Source organism: Hermetia illucens, chromosome 5 (genome assembly GCF_905115235.1).
Source record: "Hermetia illucens chromosome 5, iHerIll2.2.curated.20191125, whole genome shotgun sequence".
Classification (NCBI taxonomy): domain Eukaryota; kingdom Metazoa; phylum Arthropoda; class Insecta; order Diptera; family Stratiomyidae; genus Hermetia; species Hermetia illucens.
The window spans coordinates 109,898,607-109,913,442 of record NC_051853.1 but is presented as its reverse complement, the minus strand read 5'-3'; the positions used below and the strand labels follow the sequence as shown (position 1 = coordinate 109,913,442).

Sequence of the window (14,836 nt, the reverse complement as noted above, 5' to 3'; positions counted from 1 at the left end):
CAGACATCAATTACGGACACCTCCTGAAACCCCTGAGTTGTGCTAAAAGAAAGTCTCCACTGAAACCCCAAAATGTTGACTGGAGTGGCATACACAGTACTTACGTATACTGGTCATGAAATACTGGAGGACATTAACGACTCCAGCCGTTCTTCTTTGGAATCAAAGAGTAGAATGAGGAATATAGGCATAGTGTGAGCCAAATGCCTAGAGTTTCATCGCACCTCTCTCTTTGCACCATCAAAAATTCTTCCAATTAAATGGACAAAGACATTGTTGCCTAACGCCCTGGTAGGGAAGGACACATTTAAGATATTCGATTAGAAACAACTTTCTGCATGTACTCGCAAAAGCCCATAAATCCAGACACTTCTGCAATGGAATCTCCTACGAAACAATAACTTCTCAGACAAACACGAAAATTAGGAACACTTGAGGTGTAGTAACGAAAGACGGGAAGGAAAGCTTTATTTTATAACTTGGGAATACTTACTCTATGGAGAAAAGGAATGTATGGTTATACGAAGTTTAGAAGATGAAGTCAATTGCAATTGCCTAGTCAGAATCAAAACCGAGAGGAATTGAGAGAATAAATTTTCTTCCACCGGTTCACTGTCTGAAAACCTAACGAATTTTTGGCCTCACGTTAGTCGTAATTTTGAAATGAACGTTTACAGGATTGAAGTCAACCGTCGCAACTTCTTCGTTATGTTTTTGGGTAGCTTCGCTCTTGTGGTTGACCACAGTTAACCCTGATGTTCACTCTGGCCACCCTAGCATAGATGCTTTATAAGCTATAACTGCTTCAAAAAATTCGAAAAGAAACTTTCCCTTTGAAACCCTTTATGACTTCATTTTGAAAAAAAAATATCCTAATCTCTTTGCACATATAAGGTACACACAGGAGACTTAACGTAAAATGGTTCCATTCACTGTACATATGTATGGGGGTCCACAGCCTATATTATCTATATAGACTTTCTGACGTCTGAGACGAACTCAAACATTTGTCCCAGCCAGGCTCAGACATTTGTCTGATACAGAAGCAGATATTACATGAAATAGACACGTACCACAATGAGACATTTGTCTGATACAAACATTTATCTGACACAATCATTTGTTTGTCTGATCTCTGATGCAATATGATCAGGACACTGATTCTAAGGTGAACTTAAAGGGGGTTTTCCTATCAATGACTAAAAATGATAGTAATGTACTATTATTAACTTTATTTGAACAGGTATCGGTATGGAGGGTATTTCGGAGCCTAGGCACCATATAGTAGCAGCCCCCTGATTTTTTTCAGATTTTTCGGTTGGGTAGTTTCTGAGAATGGGTTCGTTAAAAAAATGATCACTTTCAACCCCCCCCCCCTCCCAATCCCCACCTTTTCAACAACTGTCAAAACTAAGACCGGCTTCGGAAAGTACTAACCGAGACCTTTCATTTGATAGCCTACATTTGATGAAAAAAAATTTACACCCCCCATGTATGGGGACCTCCCCCCCCCTTAAATACGACGTAAAAGGGTGTAACTCACTATATGTGTGAGCGTCCACAGTTCCCATCTTTCTACTAAATTTGGTGACGGACAGACAGACAGTAAACCGATTTTAATAAGATTTTGTGTTTACACGAAACCTTAAAAATCGTATTTGCACTTAGAAATATCCAACAAATCCAGCACTTGTGTATTAGGCTGTTGCATATGAAATGGCCGTTTTGGCAGTCAAGTGAAGTTAGTTGCGTTTTTGGCGTATCAAACCACCACCAGTGGCGTTGAATATTGAAGTATAAGTACTCCTACATTTAATGAAGGAGTCATTTTACTTTTGACCATCGTTGGAATAACGGAATAGAAAGGAAAAAAAGGATGGAAAAGAGCCAAGAACGTATACTTTTTCTGTATGAGATCAAACTCGGTCATAAAGCGGCGGAGGCGACCAAGAACATTAACAGCGCATTTGGAGCTGATACGGTAACCGAACAAACCACACGGCCGTGGTTCGAAAAATTTCGGCCAGGCGATGTAAACCTTCAAAGTGAGCCATGTGGATATCCAGGACCATCGATTGACAACGACGAGCTGCGTTTGCTAGTCGAATTCGACACACGTCAGTCTGTAAGGGATATTGCAGAGAAACTGGACGTACACTATTCGACAGTTTCCCGGCACTTGAAACAACTTGGAAAGGTGAAAAATCTCGGCAAATGGGTTCTGCATGCCCTTACGGAGCAAAACGTGGAAATTTGCAGTTCTCTACTCACCCGCAACAGAAGCGATCTCTTTTTGCACAGAATAGTGACATGTTATGAAAAGTGCATATTATACGACAATCGTCGCCGATCAGCACAATGGCTAGATACTGATGAGCCATCGAAGCCCATACCGAAACCGAGCCTCCATCCGAAGAAGGTAATGATGAGTGTTTGGTGGTCTAGAGTTAGAGTTATCCACTATTCTCTCTTGGCACCTGGAGAAACGATAAATGCACAGAAATACCGTGTCCAACTCGAGGAAATGCACTAAAAATTGAGTATTCAACGGTCGAGATTGTTCAACAGGGATGGTGTGATACTCTTTCACGACAATGCACGACCTCATGTTTCCAGAAGAACGGTTCAAAAGTGGAACTCTGCCTCATCCACCATATTCACCGGACCTTTCGCCAACCGCCTATCACTTTTTAAAGCATTTGGATCATTTTTTGGCGGATTAAATGAATAAATTTTTGTAAGCTTTACAGTCGTTTCAAATATTAGTACAAAAACGGCCATTTCATTTGCAATAACCTAATAAATACCAAGATATTCACTTTTTCGAATACGAATGCATTCGTAATCATGTTCACAGAAAATCATAGTACGAATTTATTCTATTCGTATTTACGAACGCAAATATGTCCAACACTGCCAAGGCCTTGTTTCAAGGGTGGTCAGCTCGATTTTACTATATGTAGCCCTAGTGTGAACGGATGCACTGGAAAACAGGGTAAATAAAGGAAGATTGGGAGCAACATGTTGCGCCTATCGAACAATATCTGACGAAGCGGCCTGCGTGATATCAGGGATGATCCCAACTGATATTCTGGCGAGAAGAACCACGTCTTTATGATCGAGCGTATGCCACCTGAGAACCTTCTGGCTACCGCCGGCAGTTCACGTGGAGAGAAAATATCACCGAGTGGCAGGACAGATGGAACGAGACAGAGAAAGGCCAGTGGAGACACAGAATCATATGGATAAAAGAGCCGCATTAGAAGCTAAAACATGGTGAATCATACTTTGAAATCAAAGGGGATATGGACTGCAGTCGAAAAGGTGATCGAAGCTATTCATATGAAATTCAAAGAGGAGGAAGTCATTCGAAAGAAGGAACGATTGAGGAGCACGAGCGCAAACAGGAGTGCAGGATAAATTCTGATTGACCTCCGCGGCGTAATACCATATGGGAGTCTTGTGGGAAGAGTTGAAGAAGGTGGCTTTAGTGGGTAGGAGTCCCATATAACCATCTGCCAGGAGCTACAATAGCTTCTGAAGCTTCCAACCTTCCAAAGAAAATACCGACAGAGAGTGACTTAATTTCAACAAAACCTTGAAAATGGAGTACGCTTCGTTATTTAGCTAAAGAATTGCGTTTGTGAATGGGAAACTATCTGCTTCTGCGGAAAATCATATACATAATGGCTGACCATTATGCAAATACGCAATTCACCAATCAATCATGTGTTAACTTTTTGGTCACTATCTTTGAAATTGAGTAGATTCGCAAAGTTAGCAGAATATCAAAAAAAAAAAATAAAATAAGAAGAGAAATCAGCAATGGCGCGAAAATAATAGATGGCCACCTTAGTGCCTAGGTCTATTTTCACGAATTAGGATATTTAGCAGTTTTCTTAAACATTGACAATCGTTTTGATTTTACAAACCATTTCGCTGTATTTTATTATTATTGGTAGTAAAGTATATTTACTCGTAACTAGGTGGCACCTAGTAGATCTAATGTTTGGTATAGGGCCTGGGGTTTGCATGTACATATGTACATGATCCCTCTGGACATAAGTCTTTAGTGGTCTTCTTCCCTTCCCTAATAGCGGACATTTGTCAAGGAAGATTCACACATCGTTCAATTTTAGATTGAAATGTTTGGATAGGTAATATGCATATATGTACATAAACATGCAATCGCAGCTCAATGCATTTTCAAAAGTAATACTGACTTTCTGCAATCAGTCCTTGTTGTTATTTTGGAACTGTGGGGCCGCCACCACCGGCTCGCAAGAGATATTCCAAGAAATTCCCACTTTCTTGCAGGTAGTTACGATCCATCACTATTTCCGGACGAGCATCTCGGCGCCCCAGATTCCAAGGGATCGCCCCTTGACATTCTACCCGAATAAATCACTCCCAGCGATCGTGTGAACTAAATCATGTTCGTGGGTTGCTTACTGGATAATAAAATTTGTTTGGATATTCTCCAGCGGTTGCTTATCGTTTTACGCAAATGAAATTTCGTCCATAAAACGCTCCGTGATAGTTGTGCTAACAAGGTTAATTGCAGATTCGTACATTGCCGAGATGTGTACTTCCCCGCAGGCAGATGACTGTCACGGAATTCAAAAATAGTTAGAGTACGTAATTGTTAGGTAGTGGTCAGTATCAGATACTTTTGTTGGCTTATTAGCACGTAGCGCTAAACGTAGACCGCCACCGGAGCTCGATGACTCAAAGGTCAAAGAAGTGAAAAGTGCAAGTCATAGTGGTCTTAATTGTTGTCTTTATATGTATGACGACAAAACGACATCTGTGCTGGGGTCCGATTTATAATTAGATTCTGAACTGATCGGTTTTTGGTTTGCACTAATTTGTGGCCGTTGGATGCTCACGCTGGAACGATAATTGCGTGGAAAAGATGAGGCGCGAACAGCTAACGGACAGCGGTAATTGCACATTGATTGTGCAAATAGCGGGCAGCGAACAAGCAAATATGACGCAATAAAGAAATTAGCGAGGGGGTCAAGTACGTGGAAAGTAAATGCGAACGTGAGATGGAAACCGGACATTATTTAGGAAATGATTTGGTTAGTAATTATTTGGTCTGTAAATGAAATCAGAAGTTGTTTTCGTGGGATGCCCAAAAAATGACTCATTAACAACGCTCGTTAATAGTTTATTTGGTCTTGTAAATTATTAAATTGTCAAGGGAACGGTTTGATAAGTGTTCAAACGGGAAAAAAGTGGAAGAACTTCATAGTCTTGCACCATATCCGGCAATTATCGTAATTTGAGGAAAATGAATTTAAGAACTGATACGGAAATCCCATGTTTGCACGGCGCAGATCCAACTCAGTATAGTTTCTGGCGGTGTTTACAGAAACATAGAACACGACCTTCTTAATACGATCATCTAAGAGTAAAAACACGCCCCAGGTTGTTAAAGGATTTTCTTCGGTTTCGTATGACCTGCATTACTATGCAGTCAAATATCAACTTACGAAGGCATAGAAGTGTCTGCTCACACCAATCTATATAGTATCGCTAAGGTTTACTGGATATAAATGAAATGTTAAGACTTGACATTCAAATAGAAGATGATTTAAACAAATGTCGAATTGAAGCCAATCCCAAGGCTGTTACGGACGACATTTCGGACACTCATTGCCGACTTTCAAATGCAAGCTATAACCGAGATAGACTCATATTCCTAAAGAATTTGAAGCAGATACTAAAATCCCGTGTCCTGGGAAGAATCAAATTCATTATCATCATCAACGGCGCAACAACCGGTATCCGGTCTAGGCCTGCCTTAATAAGGAACTCCAGACATCCCGGTTTTGCGCCGAGGTCCACCAATTCGATATTCCTAAAAGCTGTCTGACGTCCTGAACTACGCCATCGCTCCATCTTAGCCAGGGTCTGCCTCGTCTTCTTTTTTTACCATAGATTTTTACCATAGATATACCCACCGTACCCTATTGAGCCGGATTTCGTCGTTATGTGAGCTACGTAATCGTTCATCCTCATGTAGGGGGCCAAAAATTCTTCGGAGGATTCTTCTCTCGAACGCGGCCAATAGTTCGCAAACCTTCTTGCTAAGAACCCAAGTCTCCGAGGAATACATGAGGACTGGCAAGATCATTGTCTTGTACAGTAAGAGTAAGAGCCCTATGATGAGACGTTTCGAGCGGAACAGTTTTCGTAAGCTGAAATATGCTCCGTTGGCTGACAACAACCGTGCGCGGATTTTCTCATCGTAGCTGTTATCGGTTGAGATTTTCGACCCTAGATAGGAGAAATTATCAACGGTCTCAAAGTTGTATTCTCTCATCCTTATTCTTCCCGTTTGACCAGTGCGGTTCGATGTTGTTGATGGGTTGGTTTTCGGTGCTGACGTTGCCACCATATATTGTGCCTTGCCTTCATTGATGTACAGCCCAAGATCTCGCGCCGATTACCGCCTGCTCGATCTGGATGAAGGCAGTTTGTACGTCTCGGGTGGTTCTTCCCATGGCGTCGATATCGTTAATATAGGCCAGTAGTTGGATGGACTTAAAGATCGTACCTCTTGCATTTACCTCAGCATCACGGATCACTTTCTCGAGGGCCAGGTTAAAGAGGACGCATGATAGAGCATCCCCTTGTCATAAACCGTTGTTGATGTCGAATGGTGAGAGTGATCCTGCTGCTTTTATCTGGCCTGACACATTGGTCAGGGTCACCCTAGTCAGTCTTATAAGTTTCGTCGGGATACCGAATTCTCTCATGGCCGTGTACAGTGTTACCATGGCTATGCTGTCATAGGCGCCTTTAAAGTTGATGAATAGATGGTGTAACTGTTGTCCATATTCCAATAGTTTTTCATCGCTTACCGCAGAGAGAAAATCTGATCTGTTGCTGATTTGTCTGGAGTGAAGCCTCTTTGGTATGGGCCAATGATGTTCTGGGCGTATGGGGCTATCCGGCCTAGCAAGATAGCGGAGAATATTTTATAGATGTACTCAGCAACGTGATACCTCTATAATTGCTGCACTGAGTGATATCTCCCTTTTTATGTATGAGACCGATAATGCCTCGTTGCCAACTGGTTGCCTCCATGTTTAACTAATTCGGCTGTAATTCCATCGGCTCCTGGCGACTTATGATTTTTAAGCCGATGAATTGCACGGACTGTTTCTCCTAAACTTGGTGGTGACAGTATTTGTCCGTCGTCTTCAGTTGGCGGGACCTCCAACTCGCCGATGTTCTGATTGTTCAGTAGCCCATGAAAGTACTCAACCCATCGCTCCAATATGCCCATTCTGACGGAAATCAGATTTCCCTCTTTGTCTCGGCAGGATGAGCATCGAGGTGTATAAGGCTTCATCCTGTTGACTTTTTGCGCCTGGTGCGGTTGCTCCCTGTACGTTCAATTTGGTTGAAAGTGGTCCCGTCTGGAGAGGCCCACGTATGTTTGTGAATCAAATTAACTTACACTTTTCACTGACATATGCACTAGGTTGCAAATTGCAGTCTATTATTATTTTAATGAAACCGTCGTCTTACCAAAAACATTTCCTGAACTAACTGGTACAACTGGACCTGCCTTCAGTAACAAACAGTTTGGTCGACTTAGGTCTAACATAGGCGATTTTGTCATTATAATTTGTAACCATGATGTATTTTGAGGTTGTTATCTACTCTTAAGACAAAAATGAGCCGGCATCTGCCTTGAAGCCAAGCTATAGGCAAATTTTACTCTTTGCATTGAAGAAACTCTTTTCTTCAATTGATGCAGGTTAACAACAATTCTATATGTCACCAGAAATGAAAGACGTAAGAAGTTGCCACCTGGTTTAAAGAAGGTTTATAGAAAAAACTAATTGGAAGAATCGTTCAAACGGCTTCCTAATTATATTCATAACAGGCCAAAATGGGGTCAGAATGCCCTCTTCGAGGGCTACCACCACCTTCAAATTTGTTGTGTGATATTAGAAGAATAAAAGCGGCAGCAATTCTTATCAAGTTTATCGAAATTGAGGTGATCTGCGGCACGCAATATAGACCCAATTTAAAATCAGTAACACCTCCAATAGAAACTAGCTTTGGCCAGGACTTTTGGCTATCGAAATCTTTCGCGTCAAATTACTATTCCTCACGAGAGAAAATATCAACACCACGTCAAATTGGATATCGCGCATATTCAAAGTATATACACTAAGGGCCATTATATATATATGCAAGTGGAACAATCGTGTGGCCAAATATTCTTACATAAAAACTCAACAAAACCTTGCATATCTGAAGTATCCAGCTTCCGGTTTCTCGATTTGTTTCTTCGTCTTTAGTTTTCAATAAGCCATTCCATTAGTTTCGTTATCATTATATTTAATGCTGTGCAAGTCCACAACAGTAGCACAACCCCCAACACAAAAATCCATAACGCAAAGCGGATTTGAAGCCAGGGTGCAGAGTCCGGAGGCTGAAGCTCAATGAACTAAATCGCGTCATTCAGCAAAACTATGTATTTGGAGAAAATGAAGTTCTCGTACACTTTGTAAAAGAGAGAAGGACATGGACGTGGCCTATAGAACCCTGAAGTCTTTGTCGTTTCGAAAAATTATACAACTTATTTCGCTGCATTGGATGAAAGTAAGTCTGTATCTTAATCAATGTAAATTTGCCAAATTAGTGGGTATGATTGAATATTCCCTCGAGACATGGAGAGAAAGAAATGCCTCTGATGTTTGTTTCCTTTCAAATTTGCATCACGACTGCATTGAAAGGGTAATTGCGAAAACCGAAGAGAAAACCCACTCAATGAATCTAATTGATTTCTCAAATTATTGTGAATGTAAGTATCTTAGGGTTTAATCCTGTTCTAACCACTATCTGCGTCAAATTTAAAAAGCCACTAAATCCTCAGGGCCCATACAGCCTTGCTATTGATCAAGCATTACTCCTGGTCATAAAACATTGAGCATATGGAAAACAAATCATTCAAACGCCATAAAGGGAGTAATAACATGAAAAGTGTCAGAGCATTGTATTTGAATAGGAGAACAAGAAAAAAACTTCAAACAGAAACCTATACCTAGTCCTCCATTATCTTACTAGCAACCTTCAGTAAAGAGGCTTAAAAAATAACCATCATGAGATGCATTTTCTACAGCCTTGCCTAAATATGTTCTTCTTCAAGGATACGGATGGATTATGCAGGTAGGGAATTTTAAGTACACTAATGCTGTGCTCTATACAACAATGGGAGAGGACCAAGCACTAGTAGCACTTTCAGAAAGCTAATCCACCAAAAACAGGACGGGTACAAAGCCAAGGAGTCTGCGTTAACAGGTCACTTTGTACTCACTCTGGAGCACCGTAAAGCAATTAAAGGTGATCTTAAAAAGGGAAACTGTGGGCGTGAATGTACTTTTATGACAGCACTTTCCTCGGGGTTCATTTGCAAACTCGTAAAGGTACCTATGTACTAACCTGCCCTGATCCATTTCTCAATGAAATAGATTTTGTCCATGATGCATGTTTGTGATTGCTTAGGTCTTCGCAGCAAATAGATAAAATTGCGTGATCCGTCGGCAACGCAGTGAAGATTTTCGCCACTGACCATGTCGGTCCGCGAATTAAATTTCATCACTGCCCGTCTGTCTCCCTAATTCCTTCAGACTTGCATTAGTAACTTGCATCGAATTTAGTTGGCTACGTTAGGATTCTGTGAGATTTCGTTCGGAGGTCAGGAGTCATACATGCACACATATGGCACTCACCAAAACCGTTTTGTTTTTCAGAGATGACTTGTGATTGATATTTTGCACGACTATGATCTCAGGTTGAAAGTTGATGGTTCCAACGACAAAAGAGGTTTTGATAAAATATAAAGATGAAATTTTCAAAGAGCTTTGCAATATGTCAAAAAATATCAAAAAACTTTTAAAATTGTCAAATTCGCCTGCATGAGTTGATTACGCTATTGTCAGCGCTGACAGAAAATTCCGAGACAGTGTGGATGCATAGGGATTTGGAGCTCGCGTATTGTCTGTTATACCCACAAATTAGTTCGACTATCTGCCATTAAGATATAGAATTATCTCTTCCAATCAAGGATTATGCAACTATTCATTGTTATCAATCAATCTTATAGTAATTAACTGTGGTACCTGATTTAAAGTGATATTCGCAAATTTTAAACATTTCCCTAAATATCATCTTGTCTCTAATAACCAGATCCTTATATATTCCAACCAATTGTAAAAGTTTGCTTGTGCATGGGAACCACAGGAATTATATTTAATGCAAATGAACATTACCCTGGCTATTATTTTCCATTTTATTAAGGTCCCGATCCATTTCCTGGGGAGAGGCAGAACACTAATGCTCTATATGTTCGACATACACACTCGTACATCTCAAGGTTTAACGGTGAATTACTGACAATTTTAAGGTATTTGGAATCCATCGTTTTGTTTTGCAAACAAAACCTTATTAAAATCGGTTCAATGTCGGTCTGTTTGTCCGTCACACGAACTTTTCTCATAAACGGCTATTCCGATTGACACGAAATTTGGTGAGAAGTTGGGACCTTTGAACGCCCAGACATGCAGTTTGGTTTGAAGGTGGGAATTGTGAACGCTTACCCATGCAGTGATCATCATTCTACGTCGGATTTAAGGGGGTCCTCATACATGCCCAAGGGTTGTGTAAATTTTTTTCAACAAAGGTAGCCATGTGGGGACTCAAAAAAAAGGTTTCGGTTAGTACTTTCCGAAGTCGGTTTTAGTTTTGACATTTGTTTGAAAGGACCCATTTTCAGAAGCTACGCAAGCGAAAAATCAGGAGGCTGCCACTGTACGGTGCGTACGCTCCGGAATGCCCTCCATAATGATTTCTGTTCAAATAAAGTTAATGATGGTATATTACTATAATTTTTACTAGAATTGACTGCGAAACCCCCCTTAAATTCATTCTAGAATACCGAAATCTTGCAGCAATGTAGACTATAACAGAGCATGATCCTACCAATTTCGTGGAAACGCACTATTCCCAACAAAGTTATAAGTCAAATTTGCTGCTTCTATGCAAATTCAAGACTTTGAATGTCAGTATCAATGGAAGTTCTCATATAATATATGAATATATTACGTGCTAGTACGTAGGAGGGACAAATGCCCACTGAAATGTTTTTATAAGAAAAATACACAAAACTTTTCACACCTGTAGCGCCAGCTTCCTGACTTGTTAAAAATTCTTATGGTTATTTCAACATATAAGCCCATCCCCCCGAATATCTTCAAATTTTCGAGTTAGGTAATTTCCGAAAATAAGTTTGACTCAGTCTCAGTTTGTAAATTTGACTCCTTACTCGCCCATTTTGCAATTTACGTGCAAATACTAATTGAGATCTTTCATTAGGTGAAAAAAAATTTTCCACACCCTCCCCCCCAAACGTGTAGGGAGCCCCCTTTAAACTCCACGTAAATTTAAGTCACTCACTGTATGCGTGAGATTTCATAGTTCCCATATGCCCATCAAATTTCGTTTGAATCGATATAGCTGCTTATTCTTTGTTTGTTGATTTTTAAAAAGTGCTAACGTGGGAAAACTCCCTAGTGATATTTTCGCAAACATGATGCAGTAATTTATTTTCCTGAATCGTACCGCACCCATTATGTATTTCATGTAGAAGTAATGCCAACAACATCAGCAGCATTGTGTAAACCAAAACCTTATTAAAATCGACTCACTGTCTGTCTGTCACACGAACTTTTCTCCAAAACGGCTAAACCGATCCGAACGAAATTTGGTGTACAGATGGGGACTATGAAATCTCACGCATACAACGAGTGGGATAAATTTAGGTGGAGTTTAAAGGGGGCTCCCCGTAAATGCAAAGGGGGATTCAAAAAATTTTTCCACCGGATATAGTCGTGTAGGGTATCAAATGAAAGGTTTCGATTAGTGCTTTCCGCAATTGATATTAGTTTAGTCGTGAATTGCAAAGTGCGCGTTTCATGAAAATCCAATTATTAGTGTCAAAGTTATAGCAGTTCAAATTTATCAATTTCGTGCGAATTAACAGCATCCTAAGCGATACAGATAAGATGCTGGCATCATAATTGACGAGAATAATTGACATTCGAGTGAAATATTAAAATTCCATTCAAGAAGAATCTAATTCTCCCTAGCCCTTTTTATTAAATCGGTTATTCTTATTTTATTAAAATCGGTTCAATGTCTGTCTGTCTGTCACAGGCACTTTTCTCAGAAACGGCTGTACCGATTGACATGAAATTTGGTAAGAAGGTGGGACCTGTGAACGCCCAGACATGCAGTGAGTGATATCATTCTACGTTCAGATTTAGGGGGGTCCCCATACATGTAAAAGGCGGGTGTAAAAATTCTTTTCACCGAATATGGTGATGTGGGGTATCAAATGGAAGGTCTTAATTAGTACTTTTCGAAGCCGGTCTTAGTTTTAAGATTTGTTAAAAAGGCGGGGAGTGGCAGGGGTGGAAAGTGACGATTTCTTTAACGGACGCATTCTCAGAAACTACTCAACCGAAAAATCTTAAAAAAATCATGAAGCAGCCTCTTTATGGTGCCCAGGCCTCAAAATACTCTCCATATCGATATCTGTTCAAATTAAGTTAATAATATTTTTGGGAAAATTGAGTAAAACCTCCCTTAAGTTTATCTCAGAGTTATAAAAGTTGGTAGTAGTATAAAATATAATATGAAGCATATTATCTCCAAGCTTGATCAAAATTATACTGTTAGTAACAAAGTTACAGTAGCTCAAAATTGTCTTTACCGTGTAAATTTAAAAGTACTAAATCTGACATGCTAAATGCATAAACATAACGGGCTACGTATAAATGGGATAGTTCTACACTCAAATATACTCACACAAGAAGCAAACAAAATCTTTCATACCTGAAACGCCCGCTTCCGGTTTCCCGACTTGTTTACATTTTTCCACTTCTTTTATGAAGTGTAGGTATCCAATCATTTTCTTCCTACTTATTGTTATTTTTGGGCATTTTATTCTCAATGGGAATGTGCTTCAAGTATATTATCAAAAGTTTACAGCTGAGAGATAAGTATAAAGGTGAATATAAGCATCCGTTACGCGATTCAGATTCGGAGCAAAGAACGGTCAACTAACAGAACCACTGCGCCGAACTTTGCTGTTACCATAAACATTAAACCCATCAAAAGATACCCTGTTGGAGTGCCTCATTGGGTGTATTGATCACCTCTGGGGAGGTTATCGTTTCATCATCATCAACGGCGTAATAACCGGTATCCGGTCTAGGCCTGCCTTAATAAGGAACTCTAGACATCCCGGTTTTGCGCCAGGGTCCACCAATTCGATATCCCTAAAAGCCTTCTGGCGTCCTGACCTACGCCATCGCTCCATCTTAGGCAGGGTCTGCCTCGTCTTCTTTTTCTATTATACTATAGATATTGCCTTTATAAATTTTCCGGGCTGGATCATCCTCATCCATACGGATTAAGTGACCCGTCCACCGTATTAAGCCGGATTTTATCCACAACCTGGTGGTCATGGTATTGCTCATAGATTTGGTCGTTATGTAGGCTACGGAATCGTCCATCCTCATGTAGGGGGGTTATCATTTGGGAAACCGTTCAAAGGAAGAGAATAAATTGCAATTAGTTCTTCAGTGAAAAATGCTGTCGTTAAAATGAACACGACCTCTATTCTATTCTCTAATTCGAGACTGATTCCTTTTGGTTTATTAATTTTAAATCTAACTAAAGAAAAGAAAACGATTCCGAACTTTTAATTATATTGTAATTTCCAACGAAAAATTGTGTATCATATAAAATTCCACAATTTCTCGTCACAAGGGAGAAATAGTTCACCAATGAGCCTAGGAGATAAGGGAGAGACTTCTAAAGAATCTTAAGATATATTATTTGTTTTTAAAATTTATTGGTGGAGATTTATTCTGGAGCTGAAATTCGATGGCAGAGAAATATACGGAATTCTTCAATTTGGAGACGAATAATATTGAAAGGAGTATTACTTATATCCCGACCGTTAACTGTATTTAGCGCTTCTTAACTTGCTTTCAGTCAGGTGACAACATTTCTAAGATGGATACATGGATACATCTACCCTTTTAAGATCATTCACCCAATCCCAAAACCAGAAAGCAATATAAATTCATATTAACTGAGAAAATATAGAATCTTGTTCACGGAAGTGAAAGATAATCGATGCACATTCCGACAAAAATAGAAACATGAAGGTGTGTTCAGAATACACATCTTTCAGCTTTACTACGTGCAAATGAGTTAGCGGTCATTTCACACCTGTTGAACTGATTATCTCTGTTTGTTTTGGAAATGATTTGACGGATGTAGAATGACGTATGCGTTTGCTGGGCTCGTTTTTGGGAGATGATGATGCCACTAATTGGAGGAACTGAAGGCGGATTCAGTGACGTGCTTTATTTACACATTTGGTGTGAGCGTCTTCAATGTGGCCATCGATGAGGGTTTTAACGGGAACTACTAATGCTAATTATGTAGTTTAACAATTTAACAGATTCGTCAATACGTGAAGCATACTATATGAGGTAATTTTATTTGCCACATCTCATACCTCCTGTTAAATAATTTAATAATAATAGCCGGCCGGGGATTTCTTAATTTTTCGGAAAGATATGATGAAATCTATGCTTATTACATGTTTGAACAATAAGAACCATATGCTCACGTAAGCAATCGTTCAATCATTCGCCGATTTAAAGGATGGAATAAATTGCAATGAAAACTTCGACTACGAATGAGGTGCTTGAAACCAATCAAAAGTCCA

The 14,836-nt window shown here is 39.8% G+C and overlaps 1 protein-coding gene across 3 annotated transcripts in view; it reads right to left on the bottom strand.

Moving 5' to 3' along the window:
* LOC119656873 overlaps nucleotides 1–9,966 on the bottom strand; it is a 61,959-nt gene extending 51,993 nt beyond the window's left edge. Inside the window, exons 1-2 of one of the 3 annotated variants that reach the window (XM_038063534.1) lie at nucleotides 9,762–9,966; nucleotides 9,472–9,706 (exon numbers count right to left, since the gene is read on the bottom strand). In XM_038063534.1, coding sequence (XP_037919462.1) covers nucleotides 9,472–9,628 — 157 coding nt within the window. In that variant the 5' untranslated portion in view covers nucleotides 9,629–9,706; nucleotides 9,762–9,966. Of the gene's footprint in view, nucleotides 1–9,471 lie in introns of all 3 variants that reach the window. The other 2 variants (XM_038063535.1, XM_038063533.1) reach the window with 2 other exon arrangements.
* Nucleotides 9,967–14,836: the final 4,870 nt, after the last annotated feature.